General features: G+C 34.0%; 2 protein-coding genes across 2 annotated transcripts; both read left to right on the top strand.

Moving 5' to 3' along the window:
* Window positions 1–8,575: 8,575 nt before the first annotated feature.
* On the top strand, window positions 8,576–11,558 carry Csp3 (chemosensory protein 3). The gene is made up of 3 exons (XM_076309658.1): window positions 8,576–8,726; window positions 9,083–9,283; window positions 11,080–11,558. Exons 2-3 carry the CDS (start codon window positions 9,085–9,087, stop codon window positions 11,274–11,276), a joined length of 396 nt encoding a protein of 131 aa, XP_076165773.1. The 5' UTR covers window positions 8,576–8,726; window positions 9,083–9,084; the 3' UTR covers window positions 11,277–11,558.
* Window positions 11,559–13,183: 1,625 nt separating this feature from the next.
* On the top strand, window positions 13,184–20,144 carry LOC143145881 (protein sneaky). The gene is made up of 6 exons (XM_076309660.1): window positions 13,184–13,803; window positions 15,619–15,834; window positions 17,043–17,344; window positions 17,866–18,053; window positions 18,208–18,734; window positions 19,141–20,144. The coding sequence occupies exons 1-6, from the start codon at window positions 13,522–13,524 to the stop codon at window positions 19,786–19,788; spliced, it is 2,163 nt and encodes a 720-aa protein (XP_076165775.1). The 5' UTR covers window positions 13,184–13,521; the 3' UTR covers window positions 19,789–20,144.
* Window positions 20,145–24,681: the final 4,537 nt, after the last annotated feature.

Below are 24,681 nucleotides of genomic sequence, written 5' to 3'. Positions count from 1 at the left end.
ACTATTTTATTTCCTTAAATACATTTTCTGCTTCTGTTCTATTAGGAATTTGACCTTAACCTCGTTTCAGGTAAGTCTAAGTATTCACCGTCAATTGAGATTGGGTTCTGTTGATAGTATCAGCAGAACTGAGACATATTACTTCATTTGCTACATCCTAGTGTTTTGAAATCGTATACAGGCAATTTCAATGATCTTTACACGTTCCGATTATCGATAAATTTAACATTGACTAGCAAACCGAGGCATATGCAATATTTTATGTCTCCCGAAAACAACAACAAAAATCACAAATACTGAGATTTTTAACCGAATATTGGTAATATATAAAAATGTTATTAGGAAATGTTAAAATATTTTTAAATCTACATTAGACGAATTCAATAACCAATATTCACTCAGGGCCATTGGAAGTTAAGAGGGTTATGAAAGAAAATTGGTTGTATCGTTTCTAATATTCTAATATCATTTAATTATATTTAATTTATTAAATATTCACAAACTGGTAATCGACACTTGAACATCCTAAGTAATAATAAACATACATCAAAGTATTATAACGAATATATACAACTATTGTTTAACTAATCGTAACTATGATTAACCTTGAATGACTACATATTGAAAAACATGTGTTGCATTTGAAATGGACTTATCAACCTTGAATTCTCTTAGGCTTTACATACAGAGAAATAAATTTCTGTGAGTGTATACTCCAAGTACTTCAACTTTGCTTAATAACAGTTGCTTGATGTCGCTAATACTTTTGGAGATATTCGTTTGTATGTGTTTATTCAATAACCGTTGAATGCGTTCCATCTATTTTAATAATACAGTAGAACCTCGATTTTTGTTTGTATAAAAAGCTTCGTGTGTGTTATCCGTTGACATGTGGAAAGGATAGACTTGGCAACGAGTGAAATTGAAGTTGAAAGTACTAGATAGTAATTATAGATAGCGAAGATAATCTCTGTAGGTGAAGCTCTATTTTATTCGGTCGATTACCTCGATAATTGTAGCAATTCCAGCTCTGGCACAATTATCAAGGTTCTACCGTATGTCTGGTTGACCTGAAACAGAATGTAACGAAGAAACTATAGGTTTTAGTTCTTCAAGAACGTATACGATTTTTTTCTCTTAACTGTATAGAATTTTTTACGGTTTTCAATGAAAACTACTTTTCTTAATGTGACCTCCCGAATGGAGAAATAGATGTCTACACCATGACCTATTTAGTTAGAATTTATATCAAATGCACGTGTACTCGATGAATCTTTAAAATCGATTTTTCCAAAAGTGACTCTACCTGTAAAACATTCCTATTTTACAGTTTCGACGTATCATTGAATGACAAATCCTTTTATGGTTGTGCCACGAATTACGGGACACACTGTATAGACAAAGTTACCTTAAATAAAGAAAAGTGGTCAGTACGCCTTCCTGTAACTACTTAAAACATTAATAAATTTGTGAACAAATTCTGATAGAAAGAATCACAGCGGTCTTTGTAATAAAGCAAGCACTGCATTTTAACTTTTATAAAGTTTAGTAAAGTCATTCGCACTAATACGTTTCGTTGCGTTGAGAAATAATAAGGTAAGAGAGTATTAGTTTGTGAAATAGTAAAGAGTGAATGTAATTGCCAAAACTTGAAATCATTTCGAAATCAATGTAATGTTAATTTGAGGAATATGTGTAACGGACAACGTGGTCGCTGCACTTCATTGTTTTAGAAATAATGAAAAAATTAATATTTCGGAGCGAAAAAAGCTTTCAATCTTGTACTTGAATCAAACAGTCGTTAATGTATAAAATAAACTGTACAATAGGTATTTTCCCTTAAATCGGTGCCTTTATTTATTTCAGTACTGCATACATTTTCATGATAATCTTCCTGGATCGATAAATAGGATATTAATGCTCTTATCTGAGCTAAATATCAAAGTAACATTGTATAAAACAAATAGAAAAATATTTACTTTCTATATCAATAAAAAAGATAAATAAACGTATCGAAAACGTTTATAAATTATCTAAAATGAAATTAATCGAGTAACTAATTAAGAATAAAAGTTATAACTAGAAACAAAATAGTTGAAGTAGAATTTTAAAGATAAAGTAGAGATCATGTATTCATAGTATGTAAATTATAGATCAATGGCTTATAGATCAAGACGGAAGTATTGAAATCAACGGAACATACTTACGTGACTTCCAGATCAAGACGGAAGTATTATGTTCCGTTGATTTCGATACTTCCGTCTTGATCCAGAAGGCAATGATCTAGAATCTAGATGCCACAAAAATGTGATCTCTACTTAAGTTTTTGGTCTTTTATATACGACTCGATAAGGAAGAAAGCTATCGTAATAAAAAAAAAATTTTTAACACATTTTATTTTGAATGCTCGTACATATGTTAACACGATTGCATCCAAATTTTATATTTTCATCTCAAGATCTGATTACATTTTGAGAAAAATTGATTCTTAAATAATAACAGTTACTTCGTACAGTCTTTTACTTTTCTAACTTATATTCATTATTTATAGAAATTCAAAACCATGTTTTAAACAATCTTAAAGTAATTAAATTGCACAAAAAAGCCTTTAAAATTCGAACGTGATATTCGTATTTGCTTTCTATCCATTAGATAAAAAGACCTTCAATTTACTATTGAAAATAATATCTCTTGTTTAATAAAGTAGACATCGTTACTTTAAAATAGTACATTGTCCTAAAAACTATAATCTCCATTTCCTTATTTTTCTAAGAAACTATCATCTTCTTTCCAACATTTTAAAACCTATGAAAATTGTTCAATTATAGAATTTTTCAACGCAATTGGAACAGAATATTTTTCCAAGTATAATAAATAAACACCGTTCCAAGTTTTGGGGCATTCGGCACAGACTAATTAACCATACAACATCTTGACAGTAATTGCTACGTTTTCTAGCGATAAATTATTTCCATGTTTTATGTCTTCTCATCCTAGTTCATCATAACGCATTACAGCAAGTAGGAATAATATTTTCTAAAACAGTACATAGCCTTGATGATTGTACCGTGTTACGTACGAGGTCTTATTTCAAAGGTACAATTGTAGCAGCTTATTTATGGATAAGTCTAATTTTATTTCATCGGTTATTCGGGCGTCATCGTTATTCACTCGGTGCAGCGACTATCACAATAATCAATTTTCAAGGCGTGACACACGACATTGACAGCATAATCAGAACACTTTGCGAGTAAAATTGCCTATACAACAGACAATCCCAACGGCGTCACAATCGAACGAATGCAAGTAATGCGTCGCGCCAGGAGTAGTCAACATTTCTTGGATCAGAGGCCTCTAACGACTTCGTGATTCTTTTTTCCTTTTTTTTTTACATTTGCGCGGTGTCCTTCGTTGTTTGATCGAGTAACGTGTACTTTTTTCATCGCTGTTTTCAATCTCCTTATGAGTATTATAGTTCTGTAAATACGATGCTACACATGCGCGCATTGAAGTCTCCGTTGTGTACAAACTTCAAAAGCGATAAATCTATTGTAAAATAATACATGCTCGATACAATTTACAAAACAGACGTAACAAAGTTTTAAAAAACAGTAGAAGAAAATCTTATTAAACATAAGTCTCTGAATCAATCAGTTTCTAGATATTCAGTTTTTCCAGTTTATGAAATAAATGTTTGCGTATGTTTTTTGATTTAATCGCACAAGTTCGTATACCTATAATATAACTACGTGTGTACGTATTTGTAACGTTGTATTTATATTTTATGAACGAATTTAATTAATCGTCTATTTTTATAAATATTTCTAATTTTTGTGATAAATTTAGTAACCTGCAGGATTATTCAAACTACTGTTGTTTGAATTATATTGAGAATTTGAAGATGTTTTTTTATTTCTTCCATGAATTTTTCTATTCGTGATTAATACATTTTTACTATTATACTATTTTTTAGTAAACTGTAGGATTATTAAAATTCTCTTTGTTTGAATTATTTTTATGTAATTACTTTCATATAAATTCGGGTTAAATCAAAGGAAAAATACGATGATGATCCTTATTTAATGGTATATGTTTTACGTATACTTGTCATAAAGAAATGGACTTGACAAATTCAACTACTTGTAACAATTAACAATATGTAAATCATTTTCTTTGAAAGTACAAACATTACAGTTATATAAGCACACGTTGATATAACAAGATTTACTAATTTCGAAACTCTACGATTAATGTCAAGGATCCAGTATTTTAAGCACTTTTTAAGATGGCCGAGACATAGTGTTGACATAAGCCATTCAATTCTTTTTTTTATCTGACCAGAAAAGCAGTTTGTACTTAGTATGTAGTCAAATCACTTGTTTCTGCATAAAAGTTACATGCCTTCAAAAAAAGAAATTATATTGAATAAAGTTAATAACAGTAATGTAATCCTACGGATATAGTATTTGAAATATTTCCAACTTAAATAATACATTAATAATTCATTAACATCAGCAATTAAGAATGGGCACTAATTCATCGACTTATAAAGGTTTACATTAAATCATTCTGAAGATGATTGCAACATATAAATGATGTATTAAGTGACAAATTAGTTGATCCAAGTCCGATGTTATGCAAGAAAAAAGGCGAATATTAAACGTTCACATTCGTTACACCTGAGAAGCAAATTTAATGAATTCAATGTTCTTGGAACACTTACAAAACTACAAATATATGTAGAACTTCAGATTAAAAGGAGAAAATGATGCAATAATGAATTCAAAGAACCTTATGTAAAATAGATGAAATCGATCGTCTTAACAGTGAATATGTTTCAAACTGGACACACTCGTAAATTTATGTGACAGTCATCAATGTCGGTTATAAATTTTCCCCTAAGCCTAGAGCTAACGCTCGGTAAAAATCAAAATAAATACATTTTTAACGATTAAATACATTTTAATGAAACTAGCATAAAAAAATATTTAAAAATTGTTGCTTTCAAATAATACATAGTTTGTATAGGTTACGATTATTTTATATGAATTATATTCATTTTTTTTAATTACCCGATCGGAAGAAATTCGTATTAATTGTTATAACAATACATACTTTTAGAATTTTTAGAAGAAACTATATCAATTGTACCTTGTTCAAGATGACACGATTTCAGATGACATCAATCGAATTTTGGACAAACAGTTTCGTTTACAGTGTTTAATTAGAATTGTTTTATACTTCTGGAAACTTCGTTACCGCGAAACAAGAGTAATGTGCAATCAATCTTAGTACGTTTTATATGTGAGAACATAATTACCTTCAAGTTCGTTTTACCAGGTAATATCACACATGTGTTTCCATTCGACATCTTCGTCTAAATCTTCTGCAATTTTGTATGCAGAAAATGGTAATTCAAAAAATTCTACAGATGTACGATTATTCAGATAATATCCAAATTCTAAGTATTACAGTTAGCACATGAGTACATTACCACCAGTTCTCTGCTAATACTGCTAACACTTCTATGCTAATACAGAATTCATATTTCCGTTGAAATAAATTTGTTGGCAACGTACGATTTTGCCACTGATAATTGATCATTTTCAAGAAATGTCTTTGTCTTTTATAGTATTTTATGGTGAAAAATTTTCATAGTAATTTTCATTTATAATTTCAAAGTTCTTTGGCTTTCTGTTTAAGTTGTGTTCTATTACTATTTTATGCATACCATTTTTAAATCTTCTAAAATTAAAACTGCAAAAGACTGCTACTTTAGAATCATTGTTATCAGTCAATAAATGTTAAAAGAATGTATTATTGTACCGATCATTCTGCAGCCTTCGAATATGATAGTTTAAGGTGTAATTAATATATTTTTTAATGAAAATCGAAGGAGAGTTATTGTTTTCTAAAATAATTATTAAAAATTTTGTCTGATAGACTAAATCGAAGAAACAAGCATAAGTCGTATAAAATAATGATAACCGTAGAAATTAATATTTATATATAATCTAAAAGTAATGATATTTTTTATCTTTCTCATTAAAGTATTATTAAACGTTCAAAAGTTATTAATTTATCCCTCCTTATTATTTTACACTTCCATTTCCTCGCCCCTTATAGACTTAGGGAAAAATTTTTAACGGGTATTGTTGATTAAAATAATACAACAAAATTTAAAACAAATCCATTGAGGGAAAGAAGAGGGAAGGTGTCAATTTTTAATAAAGTTATTTAGTAGTAAAATTAAGGTCCTGTTCTCATGTTTGAATGTATAGATGGATATTATAAGTAGATTTAACGCTATATTTTGTACACAATTTTTGTACATGTAATAGACAAAACAGTTTTCCAATAGCGATCGTCAACAAAATTTAGAACGTCGAAACAACAAACATAATGACTGTAAAAAACTACTTAATGTTTCTTTTGTACGTATAAATCACATTCAACTGGTCCCAATCATAAATATGTATTATGAAAAAAGAGTATGACACAAAAATTTTCTTTAACCTTGATGTAACAAGCGTAATATATTCTCCGAATAAGATTGTGACACACCTCTTCGTTTGTTACTACGTTTTAACGTTGTACCGTTATTTCCAATTGATTCACGAGCACTTGTCGATTTAATACAAACGATACGTTGAAATTTAAATTTTAAGGCAAAATTTAAAATTTGATAAATGCTTAAATTTCAAATCATAATATAACATTTTTTCTTATAAAGTAAACTTTTATGAACTTTACTTCATTTTCGTTAGTGTAGACATGCTACTACGACAATAACAAACAACGTAGGTCGGAATAAAATATTTGCATGTAACACGAAGAATAATTTATAATCATATGTAACTGAATGCTAATGCATTTAAATCGTAGTCATAAATTATTTTAGTACTTGTTTTCCGCGATCTCGTCATTAACAATAAGTTTAGAACCACTTTTCGGTAATTTTATTTCGGTAACAGTGTCATTTTTCTTCCTAATTTACTTTGATATATAGATTCATAGTACCTGTATCTTCATAAATGAATAAATTTCTCGCTTGTTAATATTGAATGGTTTAATTTCACAAATCGTATTCAATGTCTTCAGGTTAATCTTTCTTATTTTATCATATAAATTAGTAATTCAAATACATAGCTAATTACACACAACTGACAGTAAAACTCTTAATGTTACATGCATAATAGTAAATACATATTTATAATTCAAACGTAAAAAGGTTAATCAACATACTTTTTCAATGAATGTTCTGGTTACAAAATTAATCATACCCATGAGTCAATTATTGTTTCTAAGTATACGTGACATTATCGAGGCAAAACAAAAACTGTTTCTCAGTATATATCAGCGCGAAAGAAAGTAATTAACATTTCATTCATTATATCATACCTGTTATTTTGTAACAAATAGTGCAGCTACGAGATGGAAAATACAATTGTTTAAATACACAAGATCATGGCGATAGAGAAGTATTTGCAGAACTCTGCACAAGTAAAAGTAAAAGTAAAAGTAAAAATAAAAAATATTATATTGAAAATATTATATGTTTAAAATTGTACACAATATTACTCTACCTGCAATGTACATTGAACGATACTCTCTACAAAAACCTGGAATAATTATATTCAATTAGTGTACTAATAGTATATTATAATATTCACTTCAAGAATATTTCTATACTTAAAAAACTCTACATTTAAAAAAAAAACCACAGTTTTGCAATCAGACTTGAGCATTATACAAATATAAAATATTTGAAAGTTGATCACTGGAATAACGAATCGCCTTACTGGATCAAACGTTATTTCCAGATATTTAAAAGTAATTTAAAGAAGTGTATAATTTTTCTTTAAATTATTTTATTAATTCCTAATCCGATAATGTTTCTTGTAGAATAATCTTCTGAACAATTTCCAGTATTTCTGGTTATAACACACTATGACTTTTCCTTGGACGAAATTCTAGAGCGAGCTCAAAATTGCTCTTATTTCGGAAATTTTGCTCGATAAATAGTAATAATATCATATGGTCTCGTTTAGAACCATCGGTTCGACTATGAAAATTATTTAAAAATTCTTCAAGATAAACCAAGGTCACGTTACCAAAATTATTTTCACGCTAACGATCACGAAGCATCTCAGAAAATTGCACAAAATCGATCAACGAGGAATAGAATAAAAAGTATCGAGATAAATTCGTTCCGTAGTGAAATAAGAAGCAGAGTATTATTCTAAAATTTTCCTACGGATTTCGAAATGTTCGTCGAAGAATGAAAAATGGCGGATTAACGTCAAAGTAAAATCCCTCGTCACTTATTGCACACTTTAATTACACGATTACGTCACTTGTTACACGATTACACAATTGAAATCGTTTGATCCTCTAGTCCGAGGGTGCATGAGCTCCACGGTCACTCTGTGTCAACGTCGATCCCTTATCGGCGGAAACATCTCGAAGAGATGGACACTCGTACCAGGAAGAAGGAAGAAACAGTGATTTGTGCGTCATTGTCTGATCGTGCAAACAACTCGAATATTTTCCAAGAAGTGCTCGCAAAACAAAGTTAAAGGAATAAATTACCACCAGGTGGAGTACGTCGACGTTCCCACCTTCGGGCTACCACGGTTGATCCTACCATCGGAGACTGGGCATATATAAGTACCGTGAGCCAGGACATCTCTAGAATTGCATCTAATCGCAGCTAATACGTTCAGGTGAGTGAGTGTCGCACGCCATGAAGTGTCCACGTTCTCGCGAATCGTTCCCACGAAGGATTCCTCGACATTCGGTTAACGTAAACACGGTCAACGTAAACAATAATCGTAACGAGGTATCGATGAACTGCCTCGTGAACGAATTTCTCCTTCGACCTGAGAAACTCTTGGTCGCCTTGAAAGCAAATTAGGCTCGGTCGCGGGTCGAGTAATTGTCGTAATCAGAGTCAACGAATGTTCGAAGGAGTTGTCGCGAGAGTCAGTCGTGTAACGAAGTTTCAAAGGATAGCAGCTAATTTTTGGCTGGATTGATTAAATTTTTTTCGTGTTGTAACTTTTATGTTTCTTTAATGCAGCCATGAAACTCGCGGTGTTCGGTTTGCTCGCCTTTGTGGCGGTCGTTTGTGTGACCGCTCGTCCAGAGGACAAGAAATACACGAACAAATTCGACAACGTCAACGTGGACCAAATTTTGCAGAGCGAACGGCTGTTGGACAATTATTTCAAATGCTTGATGGACGAGGGAAGGTGCACCCCGGACGCCAGTGAACTAAAACGTGAGTAGAACTAGACGCGCGCCATTTTGAACGCGTGAATCGGGAAACTGATACGTTTTCGATCGGGAATCGATTGTATTGGATTTGTTTGGGGTATTGGGATGTGCATATCGTTCGAAAAGTAACAATTGAAGATGATTTTCACGATGTTCGCAAGAGTTTATAATATGTGGTGTATAATCTTATTAGCGTTCTATTTGAGTGAGTAGTAGTCTTATTAGCGCTCTATTTAAATGAGAAGTATAGTATATAGTCTTACTAGCTTTCTATGTAAGCGAGTAGTAGTGCATGATCTAATTAGCGTTCTATTTAAGTGAGTAGTAGTCTTATTAGCGTTCTATTTAAATGAGTAGTATAGTATAAAGTCTTACTAACTTTCTATTTAAGCGAGTAGTAGTGTATAATCTTATTAGCGTTCTCTTTAAACAAGTAGTATAGTATATAGTTTTATTAGTCTTCCATTGAATATTTTGCAAGAGTTTATAGTATATAGTCTTATTAGTGTTCTATTTAAATGAATAGTAGTGCAGTATTATTAGCGTTTTTGAACTTTGGACAACACGCGAACAAGTCGAATCGGCGAAAATGGGAAGCTATAATTATTGTTCTTTGGTAAATGTACACATTTAACATTTCGCATCGATGTACGTAGAGTTGCATACTTAGTTGCACGATATAGAGATAAATGGTAAACGTTGAATAATATTTTTTTGCACGAGTTTTCGTTCTCGAGAAAATTAAATTCGAAGATGGACGCACAAGACACTTGCATCGATATTAGATTCACGATTTTATTATTCGCGCAATGTAACTGTGTTATATCTCCGCGAATGTTAAAATTTCTGTTTTTTTATCCTAAATTTTAGTAGAAAGACAATTTTGTTCCAAACCCTTGGAAATACACCGCTACAGTGCTAGTGGATCGTTTAAATTTTCTTTATTTTTCAATAATCAATAAACCATCGAAAATATAATCGAATCGAATTCTCGATTATACTTTTTACTTATAAAAGATCTTTCGTATTTTTTCGAGGAATCGAGCCTCTTGAAAGTCACGTCAAATAGTATTCCACATTTTCGTTGTATTAGATTATTGCAAATGAATTGACTGAATTCTTGAAGAAACTTTCAGTAAGTATAAGTTTATCGAAATCATCATTTATAAATGAAGGTATGATTCATCAAATTCGATACACTTATGTACATATATATATTTAATGAAAAATATATATATACGTTGTTATAAAATTCTTATTTTCTAACTGAAATATTAAAAATCGCTAATTATACAATTATACAATCCCTTCAAGCTGTATTAATATTACGAACAGCTGCAACTGCATCCCAAGTAAATTCGAACAAGAAATGCATCTACTAGAATTGAAATTTGATACATTTAAAATTCACTTTCCTTTACGATCTGCCATTCTATATTAAAACAATCGATAAAATATCAATCGTGTCGTATTCATCTAAAATCGTTGTACGATAAATACCATCGAACTTTTTAAGTATCGAATCATTTACTCAACTTAAAAATTTTTTACGCGCTCGTGAAATCAGCCGTTATCGCGTACAAGAATCTAATTGCTTCTTCGTGTGTAATCGTTTCTTTCTCTATTGCAACACCAATTGCACAAAACATCGTACATTTAACTTATCGGTTGAATCGCAGTGAAATGAATCGTTCCCTGTCAGACAAAGGTTAAATCTTTTCGACGAACTTTACAAACATTAAACTTCGTGTCTTCTTCGTCTTTATTCTTTCGATTAATCCTCCTCGTCTTAATATCCAGGAATCTTGCCCGACGCTCTGGCCACCGATTGCAGCAAATGTTCAGAGAAACAATTGGATGTTACAAAGAAGGTCGTGAAATTCCTCGTGGAGAAGAAACCTGATCTGTGGAAGAAGCTCGCCGATAAGTACGACCCAGAGAAGAAATACAGGACCAAATTCGAGACGGAAGCGACGAAGATCGGTATCAAAGTTTAAAACATCAACGAAGATGCAACGAAATTATATATATATATAGTTCGATAGTCTGGACGTGACCTCGAGGACAGCGGAATCAATGTAAAAAGTTATATCGCGCAATCAACACGTAGCTGACATACGAATCTCGATCGACGATTAATGATTAATTTACCACGCAGGCGTGAAGAAAAAAAAAGAAATAGTAGGGAACCACTTCGTTAAAAGACTGTATAAATTGCTTTTGTAAGAAACAACAATTTGAGACCAGCAAGCCTGTCCAATAAAATGTCGTAAAACTTATGGACTTCGTACATAATATTCCGCTTCTGTACTTCCCTTTACTTTCAATTTCACAGCATTGTATGTTCGCATAAACGCACACGTGGCCGTGCAGACGAATAAACCGACTAAAAGGGTAATCCTGAGCGATTTGTATGCGTCGGGCGTCGTCCGGGCGCGTCGCGAGTCATTTTCGAACGAAGGGTATCATTCGTCGAAGCACGATGACGTAATTTCAGGCGAGGAAAGTGATTCATGTGGAATCGAACAACGTGGACAATGTTGTATTGAACTTGACATGGAAAACTTTTCTCGTCTTTCGCAGATTTTTAACTTTTTAGTGACAAAAACTGATCAGTCGCGAATACTAGATGAAGAAAAGGAATCAGTTGAGTAGATTACTATACTAGAGGAAAGTGATCCATGTGAAATCGAACAACGTGGACAATGTTGTATTAAATTTTATATGGAAAACTTTTCTCGTCTTTCTCAGATTTTTAATTTTTTAGTGACAAAAACTGATCAATCGCGAATACTAGATGAAGAAAAGGAATCAGTTGAGTAGATTACTATACTCGAGGAAAGTGATCCATGTGAAATCGAACAACGTGAACAATGATGTGTTAAATTTTACATGGAAAACTTCTCTCGTCTTCTTTTTCAGATTTGTTAATTTTTTGTTACAATAACTGATCGAATGACACAAAGAGAAGAGAAATCACCTGAGTAGATTACTATACTCGAGAAAAGTGATCCACGTGGAATCAAACAACGTGGACAATGTATTAAATTTGACATGGAAAATTTCTCTCGTCTTCTTTTTCAGACTTATAAATTTTTTTTTACAAAAACTGACCAGTCACGAATACCACACGAAGAAGAAGAATCAGCTGAGTAGATTACTATACTCTGATTATAAGTTACACCTTTCGTTTACCGCTGAATTATGTAAAATACCGTCCTTGAGAATGTGATACAGTGCGATAGAAACAATTACAAATAATTATTCTCTTTCGACAAGGGATATCCGTGAACTGTCCTCCTCAATGGAAGGATTTGTTAATAAATAAGACACGAGAAACAGAGGACGATTCCTCTATCAAGACTATCTATGCGGATCATGTATCTCAATGATTAAAAGATACTTATTATCGGATAGGCATTACCTAAGAGATAATTACATTCGTGCTTCTCGAACTTACAACTTGTCAGTATGCTTTTTTTACTTCACAGGACCATCCCCCAGAGTCGTGTCATGTTATCTGATAGTTTGTTAATAGCTTCTCGCTTTATTGGTAACGACGTGGAGGAAAATAACTCCGACAGACTTGTAAGCAATCTAGAAGAAGATCATCTCTCTACATCACCATGACAATCATTGCTTGTGGACAGTTTCGTACGATCCTATAATTTGTTAAGTAATCTGAACCCTCGCTGGTTCGCGATGAGAGCTTATTCAAACTAAACCCAACTCAATTTCTACGGTTCGATGAGTATGAACAATCTATAGCATACCAGATGTAAATTGATAGGTCAGGCAAAAATAAATAAGGTTTCGTGGATTAAAAATTGATGGTTCTATAAATTACTACAATACTCAATAGATAGCGTCTCTAAATGTCTCTAATCCCGATATTGCAAAATGGCTGCCTACGATAATGGTAATCGTAAATCGTTGACGAAAAACAAAAGAAGACACAAGCAAGTCATTTGTCAGATCGAGTTGACATCGAGTCAATGTTCACTCTCGATACACGTAGAATTTTGAAAAGAAATTCTGTACATTTCTCAATTTTCTATTATCACAGATTCTCGATTAAGTCCAATTTCGTACCAACTTACGATCAAAACCGGTACAAAGACGATCGTGTAAATTAAAAATACGTAACGAGTCTATTTTTAACCAACAAGACGATGTCACCAGGATTTTCCTGAATTTCTTGTATTGGGTTGAAGTTTAACGACCTCGTAAGAAATCGAAAAGATGGAGAACGTGACCAGCATCGGCCGGAGGGTCGAGATGTTAAAAAAAAGTTTCTTCAAGTGTTATTCGAGGAATTTCCCAACCTTGTTTCACATTTGCTACGATCCGATAGGCAGCCATAAAAAGGCGCGTGCCCTTGGTGGATTTATCATGGGCTTTCTCTTGGCTGTCCTTTTGTACGAATTTATCATCGTTGACCTCCAGTTCGATCAGTACACCAGTTTCAGTCTCGCTATCATCATCGTCATCATGATGTCGATTGGATGCGCTGCGTCGATTCAGGTACCTAATTTTAATAGATTCCGAGCCATCTACAAAATTCATCATAATGTGTCTTTGTGACTGTAAACGAATACGTAACGTTAAAAATTCAATTTATCTCTTTGTCGTCCAATGCATCTTGAACTCTACACTCTTTTCTTGGTAATTATATTTTTATAGTATTAGAAATATCGCAAGCTGTATAGTAGTCGGAAGCTAAACTATTAAACATTGAAAATAATTAGACGAATAATTAACGAAGTAAAATAGCTCTGATTACAGTTGTTTCTTGAGGACTGTCAATATGACGCGTTTTACTTGATGATTTAACTCGTTTTCTTCGTAAACGTTACAATGTTATAATTGTGGTTGAATTGAAGTAACTCGCTTATAGATGGGAACTAAATCGCGTAAATGTGATTCGTAATGTATAATATAATTACGATTGATTAAGGATGCTATCGATACAAATGAATAGCTGCTTTCAGAATCGTATACTTCATTACGGGTAATGATTTTATTTTTATACGTTGGGTAAACTTTCACTAGCGTATAGAATCAATGTTTTGTTAGAAATACTACGAAAGTCGCTTCGAATGGTGCATGAAGCAATCTATCGATCTTTCAAAGGAATCGATAAATTCTGCTAGACAGTGAACGTGTTGATAACCACGCGGTGTGTACTTATTTCAGAATTAATTGCTTTGAAAGATTCTCCTTAACTCGAGAGTTATATTATAAAGGTGAGTCACGTAACCCGTTTCACGATTCAATATCTCGATGTTAATTTAACGATACGAAAAATCTTTCGTACGTGTACTTTATTAGTTGATTCACCTTGAATTTATTGTCAAAGATTATGCAAACCGAGTCGAATCTAATTACGTACTTTATAAGCGATCCTTAAACGTATTTGATCTAAAAATTCTGTTTTAATATAAGCAGCGAAATACAGTGAGTACCATTAAATACAAATTTGTCCTTGTCAATGACCTCTCAGGCATTTAAAAGTTCTAAAATTAACATAATTGTTTAATTTTAGAATACTCGTTCCGAGGAGGGCCCTCTCTGAGACTGAACATTTTAATAAATGACCAAGAGGTTATTAACACGATGGTCTTTTATACATTGAGCATTTTACGATGACGATGACACATTTAGGATTGCTTTTATCGCAACAAATCACGCAAGAGACTTCCGGAATTTTCAAATTATTTTCTATCCTTCTTCTCGTGCTTCTGCTAATTGCGGTTAAGACTTCTGGTACAATTTTGGTACAAACTCGGATGAATTTTGTTTCATATTTTCAGATGTTTCTTTTTGTAACGAATCCTCGTAAGAAAAAAATCTAGTATGATCAGCTGCAGTTTGCAAAACTACGAGGCAAAAGAATAGAAAGACTAAATTTTTATGACACGTCGTCTAAGCAGCTGTATATTAGAAAAAAAATTATAATACCTTAGAAACAATCGTAATTATTTTAAGAAGTGTATATAACAAACTATTAACTTTAAAAATTATCAAATATTGTTAAGTATCTCGTAACATATTTTTTACCCTATATCTACACGACGAACAATTATAATATTTTTTCACGAGAATTTATACATGAAATTTTCTTTAACATTGTACAATTTTTTTTTTACCCAATTTACGTACAGACACTCACTTGTCCGTGACACGACTCTGAATCATAGCTCTATTTACTCGACAAATTTCACATACTTCTCGAGATATCCTCCTTAATGTCGTGGCTACACAATTTCTTTACATTTATTTGTAAAATGCGAGAAACGAAGTGAAAGGATGTTTACTGTGTGACTTTTTATGCAACAGGTGAGGTGCATTAGCCTTTTATCGATTTCATCGTTCTTCGGCCGTTCAGGTCGCAGTATGTTAAGGGCACTAGTTCTTGGTTACATAATCGCTGGACCGCTGTTTAATATGGTATTTAACGCAAAAGAAGTAGTGAAAACGTTCGCTTGTACTTCCCAGCTGACGTACAATCTTACCAAAACACGATTCGACTTGATGTTCAAACCCTTTCAACAGGTATCTTTCGCAAATAGCACGCATTATAGCTGTATTAGTGTTAATTTCTCGTCGATTTGTTTTTCATGACGATTATTCGTAACGAAGTGAAATAATCCAGAAACGAAAGCAAGACAATTTAATTATAATTATTAAGGATACATTCGATCTGTGAAAGTGAAATTTACAATTAATCTCCGATTTACGCAACTCTTAACTGTTTAATATCGACACTCAATTCCTCGTATGTGACCTCAACAAGCGTTTGTAAACTCTTTCATCATATTCTATAAATCACTTCGGTCTAAGTGAGTCAATATCCCTCGGGCGATTGTACGTTTTTTCGAATGTTCGTTTGTTTATTAGACGTCTGTTTGAAAAACGTTTTACGTAGCGGTGTCGCGCCAAAACAAGGTTGCAATATATTGAATACGTATCTGCTATGACTGTGTTTCTTTAGTATGTCATTATTGCTTCAAACAGAAACCGGCATATTGAAAGTGTCAACCTACTGATCTTATCCAGAAAATAAACTGAAGTGATTTGTGTAACATGGAAGTGTTGACGAACAGTAAATTAGATGTTTTAATCAATTTTTTCTTCCTTCTGAAAATATTATGTGCTGTCACTGTGTTTGCATACGAGACACAGTAACGATACCTTATTGGTCATTCTCGAATTATATAACAATCGACTTACAAAAGTAGTTCTGAATCTCGGGGACAAATTGCATATATTATCATTTTTTGGAAACGTTTAAGAAATATTGACCAATTAAGAGTAATCGGTACTTCATAATTTATTTCTTTATTAATCCGAGAAACTGAGTATTTTGAATAGAGTGAAAGTTCGAAGTGTCCCAGATTTTCGAATCGGCTAAGTATTGTGTAATCAATAAGGTATACCAATGGCAGCTCGATGAGAATTTGAGTACTACGATAATGATACTATTATAATAATCATATCGATCATTAATTCATTGATACAGAAAACATTAAAAATTATACATACGTTGCACACAGGGTATATTTAAAATGTGTGTGACGAGTTTATCGATTGTTTGAAATTTATAACAAAGTAACTTTAAACTTTCTGTTCGAAGTTATTTTTCCATTTTATAAAATAGAATAAATTCTCAACGAGAGGAATAGCGAATAATATGCAGACATGTTACTATATTAAAAAAAATTTCATTCTCTTGTAACATTAGTACTCTTGTTTACTATCAGGCTGTTCTTGCTATGAAAACAAGTGGGGAAGAGGTAAAGGATACTCTGTCCTCTGTAAGGGATTTGATGAGCCCTATCGTTGAAGAAATGGAAGGAGAAGAAGAGATGATGCGTTTAAGAGAGGAAAACGATTATCTGGACGAATTGCAGGACGACACGAAAAGAAGCAAGGAAATTAAGGAGAAGCACGAGAAGAAACTCAAAGAAGCCAAATCGGAGGCTGACGTCTACGAAGCGAACTATATGAAAAAGATCGAAACTCGATGCGAGGAACAGCTCACTCGAGGTGCAGACAGGTGTAGGTGCGTTTTACAAAGTGTAATATATTCCACGATATATTTATTCAACACTGCACGCGTACAAATTGGTTGGCATTCAAATAAAGGTATTATGTTGGTCGAAGAAATTAGGAGATCTTATTCGAATGATATTTATCAATCATTAAATTTCTTCGATATTTGAAAGCAAATATTATATAAGTTTAGAATATAGAATCATCAGATAACGAGATATTTACGATAACAGTACTTATCGACTCACTCCAAATACAAAAATATTCTTTATTTACAATAATACTCGATACAATTTTCTTCTCCTGAGAAGAAAATTTCTCTTCTCAAAAGGAGAAAATTTTTCTTCTCAAAAGAAGAGAATTTCTTCTTTCCCTCCCAAATGTCGAAGAAACAAAACTCGTTTCCTCGTGATTCATTTGACGTGCTTATTCCGCCCCTAAAAATCTCTTCCACGTTTCGAATTTATCGTTAGTAGCTAAACAATATTTAAAAATACATCAATCAACTCTCGTCTATCGTGCAATGCAAAGGGACTTGTTCAGAAACTCTTACGACAAATGTTACAAGAAAGTAACCGTGGTCGTTGCCTGGCTTCTTTGTTGGCCGATGAAGTTGACTTTCGTCTGTAACCTGGTCCAGGCTCTGGGCGGAGAGAGCATCTGTAATCCCGATGGAAAAGTCGACACAGGCATCGGGAAAGGTTACGCTGCCTTGAAGGGTACGTGATTCAATTAATGATTCATTCGTGATTCAACGATTCAATTTCTTCCCAAACCCCGTACAAACCGTACCAAACGAAAATTAATCAATTGCAATCCGCGAATCTGTAATTCTGTATGTTTGAAGTTCAACGGGACGATCCTTCTTCAAAGGTGCCAGGAACGAGTTCAGCAAAGGTCTAAAGGACACTCATCTGCAGTACAAACTGAAACGATCGGGTTTGATCATGGACCTCAAGGATACTGTTTACGCGGCCAAAATCGTGGTGCACGAATTCGCTGTACGAAAACACTTTTTCGAGTCCGCAATGGTCATTCTGAGGAGATGTCTGTCGTTCGTGTTTCTGAAGATCATCCTCGACGCTCAGAACTACCACGACAAGTACTTGGACGACATCGAGCACGATAACTTTTACGTGACGCCTTACTTCCGGCGTATAGACGCCAGGAGAAAAGCTCGGGGTAGCGTGACATTGTTGCCCCTGAAGAGGATCGAGAGGAAGAAGTTCGTCGATCCGTACAGTCTGAGGCCTGGTCAAGTCGAAGGGATGCACACGATGAGCCAAGTGGTCAAGTTGCTTCTCGAAATAATCGGGTCGACCATCTTCATCATTTTGGACAACCTCTTCTACGAAACTCTGGATGTGATTAGAACACAAGCTCGTATAGACTACACTCAGGTAAGGTTTGCTTAACACTTTTGTAGGGATTATCTTTATTTAATTCCACTAAGATTTAGAGGTTCGAAGAGTACAGAATCTTTAATATTATTACTGTGTATTATTAAAAGAATATTATGTGTATTATTAAATGTGTATTATTAAAAATTAAAGATACATTGATCAAGCGTGTAAAACATTGAATATAAAAAATTTTGTGTTATTTATGTACCGGTAACAAATTTTGTATCGAGTGATTACGGTTCGATGAATCCTAAAACAAAAAGAAAATACACAATTCTTAGTTGACACCAGCTTTCAGTTAAAAATCGATCAAATTTAGTTTTTCTCTTATTTCTGCTCATATTGTCAAAGTCACCCGAGAAATGTTCAATCGTCCTCCAACTAAAACGCATCGTCCTTTCAGACGGGTCATCACGACCTATCGCTGGAGATCCGTGGCACAGGAGTGATAGCATCGCTGATTAGAAACGCGTTACACGGGTTCAACGTGAAGAAGCACATAAAAACCGTCACCTCGAACAAAGTTTGTCTCCCAAAACCGACGAAACTACCGGATTACGTGCTTTTCCAGATCTACGGGACCTTTCTCGCCATTTTCCTGATGATCATCGTGTCCGTTTACACGCAAAGGACGCGTCGTGGCATATGCTCGTTTTTTTACCGACGTAGGGAGAAGAGACGGGTGTTGTATCTGTACAACGAGAGTCTGCGACGGAGAATCGGTTTCGCGAAGTTCATGAAGGCCAGGGTAGAGACTTTGGTGAGGACGCGTCGCTTGGAACACGACGCTGATTTCTGGCTGTCTCTGAGACTGAAATGGCCGAAACGGTTCGGTTGGCTGAGAATTTTCTCCTCTGCCAGAGAAAAGTGTTTGATTTGTGGCGACGTGGAGCCTAGAAAGGGACCAGCGTATAGGCAATGCACCACCCCAGGTTGTCCCTTCGTACACTGCGCAGAGTGCTGGAGGGACGTTGGTAAGATTTGTTACGCATGCGCCGAGTTACCAGATACCGATTCCGAAGAATACGATACTCAACATAGCGAATTTTGATTTTATCTAATACTGTGTGGAAGCAACATTGATTATTGTTTGAACGTATCTTTATCTAGATCAGTGTCTTTCAAAATGGGGGAATTTTAGGGTCCAATGGTGTACGACACTCGACCCAACGAATTTTGATTTTATTTAATACTATGTGGAAGCAACATTGAATATTGTTTGAAGAAATTTTTATCTAGATCAATCTTTTTCAAAATGGGGGGCCTTATAGAGTCCAATGGGGTACAATACTAGGTACAGCGAATTTTGATTTTATTTAATACTATGTGGAAGCAACATTGAATATTGTTTGAAGAGATTTTTATCTAGATCAATCTTTTTCAACATGGAGGATCTTTTAGAGTCCAATGGTGTACGACACTCCATCCAGCGAATTTTGATTTTATTTAATACTATGTGGAAGCAAAATTGATTATTGCTTGAACGTATCTTTATCTAGATCAGTGTTTTTCAAAGTAGAACTATGTGCATTTGTAATGAATTCATATAGATGAAAGTTTACTCGAATAATGTAAATGAGATAAATATTATTCTTGAACAATGATTACTTACGAGCCAGTGTATGTTTATGGTAATGTATACAAGGTCTTTCCTTTTTCTTTGAAGATTCACAAGTAAGTAAACGGAGTTCTAACAAGTAAACACTTTTCTCAAGGTCATTTCTTACGAAATTTTAAAGTCATTGACGTTTCTTTATATGGAATAACATCGAAGCAATGATGTAGCTCATTAATGAAGAAAAATAAAATTGTACCATATACGATACGTCCTTCGAACGACTTTGAATAACAAAAATCACGTTTCTATAAGAAAAAGGAACTGTATAACATTTACGTGCTTCGATGCAAATATGTATCTATTTTATTCCATAGTGTTTCATCGTTTATACAACAAGTATTTATCCGTTCATCTACGTGATTCGAATAAACTTTTATTCTTACAAACGTTTAATACATAACAATTAACTCGTGATTGTCGAATAAAATATTATTGAGTTCTTTGGAAAGTCGTTTCGTTTTCCGAAATGGAGAATATATAATTGAATAAAATGGTTATACACTCTAAAAAAATCGTGTTTCATTTTCACCAAGAAAAACGGAATGACTTTCCAAACAACCTAATATTTGTTATTCATTGTCTAGATAAAAATGTACCCAACACTGTCTGAAAGGATACGTATGCATAGATTTTTCATCGAACTGTTATAATATTTTTGCAACGATAGGTGTTATGTTTAATTCAGATTCCTTGTGCTGGTTTTTATTAATACGTTAAGCACCATGTCAGTTACCAGTGATCAATACTATACTTTTCGGTCGAACCACATCAGTCATTGATGACTTAGAGTATACTTTTCGTTCAAGTCACGTCTCTTTTTATCATTTTATAAATTTTCGTAATGGATTATTATAGGCAGTCATTCGATCAGATATATCAACTGCTGCTCTTCCTGTATTATAATCCACTACAATATTTTATTGCAAGTAGAAATCGGGTATCGTGAGCTAAACAAAAAGGAAGACGAAACAAGCATGGGTGCTTAACGTGTTAAGAGTTCCATTGTAGTACTAATTATTAACGTAAGATGTGTATATTACAACGATAATGTTATCGATAGATTTGTCAATCACGTTTGTTGTTTTAGTAAACATATTACTCGATCCTTTTCATTTATCTGACAACTCAAATATGGTAGATATATTTCTTTAAAAGCGTGGAATCTCAACAAAAATGGCTACTCTTTGTACATACTGCTGCTGTAAACTAAATTAAGCTGCGTTAAGCTAGAGACTCGAGTAAAACGTTGAAATAAAAATAATTTTTGATCATTTTTTCATAACGTGAAACTTCGATGAAAGTTTTTGTCACTTTTGATATATAAGATGTGTAAGATCTCTGGAAACTCGAGAGAAATTCCAGGACCGTTTATTATCATTAATTTTATATTTGTTAAACCGGATTTAGATTCGTACGAGGCGCAGTTCTATTACGAAAAAAGCTCCTTATGAATTTTTATTCTGTGTCAACGTAAAAAAATATTAGACTGCACTCTGTCGATAAGAAGGTCCGCGAAGAATAGCATTTATTACTTCTCAGAAAGTCGATAAATTTATAGACAATAAAAATGTATATCTTGGAACGACAAAGAATATATACAGAAAGTGAGGAGAAGTTTCGTCAAGATTTTATGTTATAAATAAATAATTGAAAATCACTCGTATGTCAAAGTTTTACTCGAGTGTTTCCCTTTAAAAGAATGTTTCTCAATAAAGAGTGAAAGTTACAAATACACTTCTGTTAAGTATTTAATATAAAGTCAGTTCAAAGAGAGACGAAGAACACGAATACGGCAAAATTAAAAGGCACAACAAGAACTTAATATTAGAATATATCTATGTAAGACGAAAATCCATAGAAATAGTGCGAGCTAGTAGAACGTATCAACGATTCTAAAGTAGGACCCTTGAAAATCCGATTCCTTAAAAAAATATTACTCGTCATTCATCGTCACAGAGAATATTGGCTGTACAGTACGATTATCGCTGAAAGAGTTCGCGTAGCATAGATTCACGTCCCGAAACTTCGTTGACACGGTCGGAGATCGAAGCCAAAGCCTAGGTGGATTTTTAAGGGAACAACGATATCATCGGAGATGGCGAGACCAGCTCTACGTATAAATCTCACGTAGTAAAGTCGACGAGAAGTCTCAGATTTCACGTGGAAGGGACGAGAACTTAAAACGCGTACTTGCCACGTTGAATTTACGAAGCCCGAGGCGCCTGAACGGAATACGAAACAACGCGGTGGATGGATCATTTATAGCATTACAATGTCTTATCGATTCTGAGGAACTCCGAGTTCCTATTAGGCGGTATTGGACGTCTCCACGGTGCCAACTTCGTAATCGCGGAAGCGCACGGTCTCCGTAACTATTCGCGGATGCGGAATCGTATGCATCCATTTTGTAAAATTCAAGGAAAATCTACAACAATACCGGCGAATCGACCGGAATACGACACAAGGTTTCGCGAGATGAACAAATTCTAATCACGTTCTATTATTTATGGACGCCAAAGAATGTACCGACACGCTTCGTGAAAGAAAAAAAATATTGCGAGGGAACTAGGAACATTGCGCGATACCGGAAATTCCGAAGGAATTATTCAAACCGTGAAGATTTTTACTTACAAGGAAGTGAAACGAAGGTAGGGAGCGACCAGAGTCGTTTAGAACGTCCAAAAACTTGATCAAACTTAGATTCTCTCAAACGAAGAAACGAGGGAAAGAAGTCCCTTAGGTCTATGGGAAAGAAGTTTATACCATTGTAATCGCGCGAGATTCTACGTTCAAATGCAATAGGAATTGTCCGGATTCGTAAATCTATTTGCGCATTTTTCGAATTTGATTTTTTTTTTACGATAATAGTAAAATCTACCTATTTTAATTGTTGAATGCCTAATATTTAACAATTACCTACCTAATATTTAATTATTAAATATTTGATATATTTAAAGCTACACTCCAAGCTTTAATAGTTGTATTTAGAAAGCTTGCTAGGATGACGGGGTCAAGAATTCTAAATCTTTTTTAAGCAAGAAGGAATAATGATATTTTACAGATATGATTTAGGCATAATGAATTAGTTTTTCTTTCATAACTTTGTGCAGAAGCACGAATCCAAAAGTTACTTAATTCTTAATTCAAAATTTAAATAATCCGAAAAGCAAAGTGACGTCATCTGCGGCAAAATGTCCAAGTTTGTCGAGAAATAGTTTGTCAGAGAAGCGCCAGATGGCGAGGTACGCGCTGTTTCACCGTGTATTAGAATCTAGCTGACAAAATATAAACTTACTGTAAAAAATAGTGATAATGTTTGGTTTATTTAATGTAACATACATAATTCTTTCAGTTACAGTCATATTGATACTTTTCATCATCAAGCTTTAAGTATCATACATTCTCATGCGCTACAAAAATATTTCTGTGTTACAGTATACGATTTACCCTTGTATATTAACTAACTAGTCTATGCATACGCTATAAAACATAGAAAGTAATAATTGTTTATTCGATACGTCAAAGTTGATAAAAGCTATTCTAAATTCGCAGCCATTAGCTCGGTCTTACCCGCGACCTAGAACTATAAGTTCGTCGCGAGTAATACCGATTACCAGGTCTCACCACGTGGAGGTTGCTGCGAGCGGAGACCCGGAGAGAGATAGATGGAATCAAAGTTCCATCGATCTCCCTCGGCACGCGATACAAACGAAGATACTAAACCAAAGAGATGGAAGGAATCAATGTTCCTTCCATCTCCTCGTTTAGTTCTGCCGAGCAATTACATTATGGAAAAATTAGGCAAAATTGGGAAAGACGCGACACGAACCGTGCAGTTGGTCCTACTAGGTCTATCCCGTTTCCCCTCCGTGGTTCCGATTCCAGAGAAAACGAACGACGCCTACCACTCCCCTAGAGGAGTGCCCCGTTTCTCCATCTTTACGACGAGAGGGTCTTATTTTGGAGGCTTTCGCAGGGACCGGCAAAAATGCCTGCTCCTGTGCTCGCAACATGCCCCCTCTGGAAGCGGACACACCGGAAGAGACGGCGATAAACCGTTCGGACTACTTACACGGCCGGCCACTTGCTTGTACAAGAAGCAGTGGTGACCGGACCGAGGAACGACGAAGCGAGCAAAATTAAGCTAAAGATTGGATAATTGCTTGGCAGATCACAGCCTTAAAACTAACTTATTCTAACTGCAGAGATAGAAGGAATCAATGTTCCTTCGATCTCCTCGTTTAATTCTGCCGAGCAATTACGTTACGGAAAAATTAGGCAAAATTGGGAAATACGCGACGCGAACCGTGGAGTTGTTCCTACTAG

Source organism: Ptiloglossa arizonensis, chromosome 4, assembly GCF_051014685.1.
Source record: "Ptiloglossa arizonensis isolate GNS036 chromosome 4, iyPtiAriz1_principal, whole genome shotgun sequence".
NCBI classification, from domain to species: Eukaryota; Metazoa; Arthropoda; class Insecta; order Hymenoptera; family Colletidae; genus Ptiloglossa; species Ptiloglossa arizonensis.
This window is presented reverse-complemented; position numbering and strand designations above follow the sequence as displayed.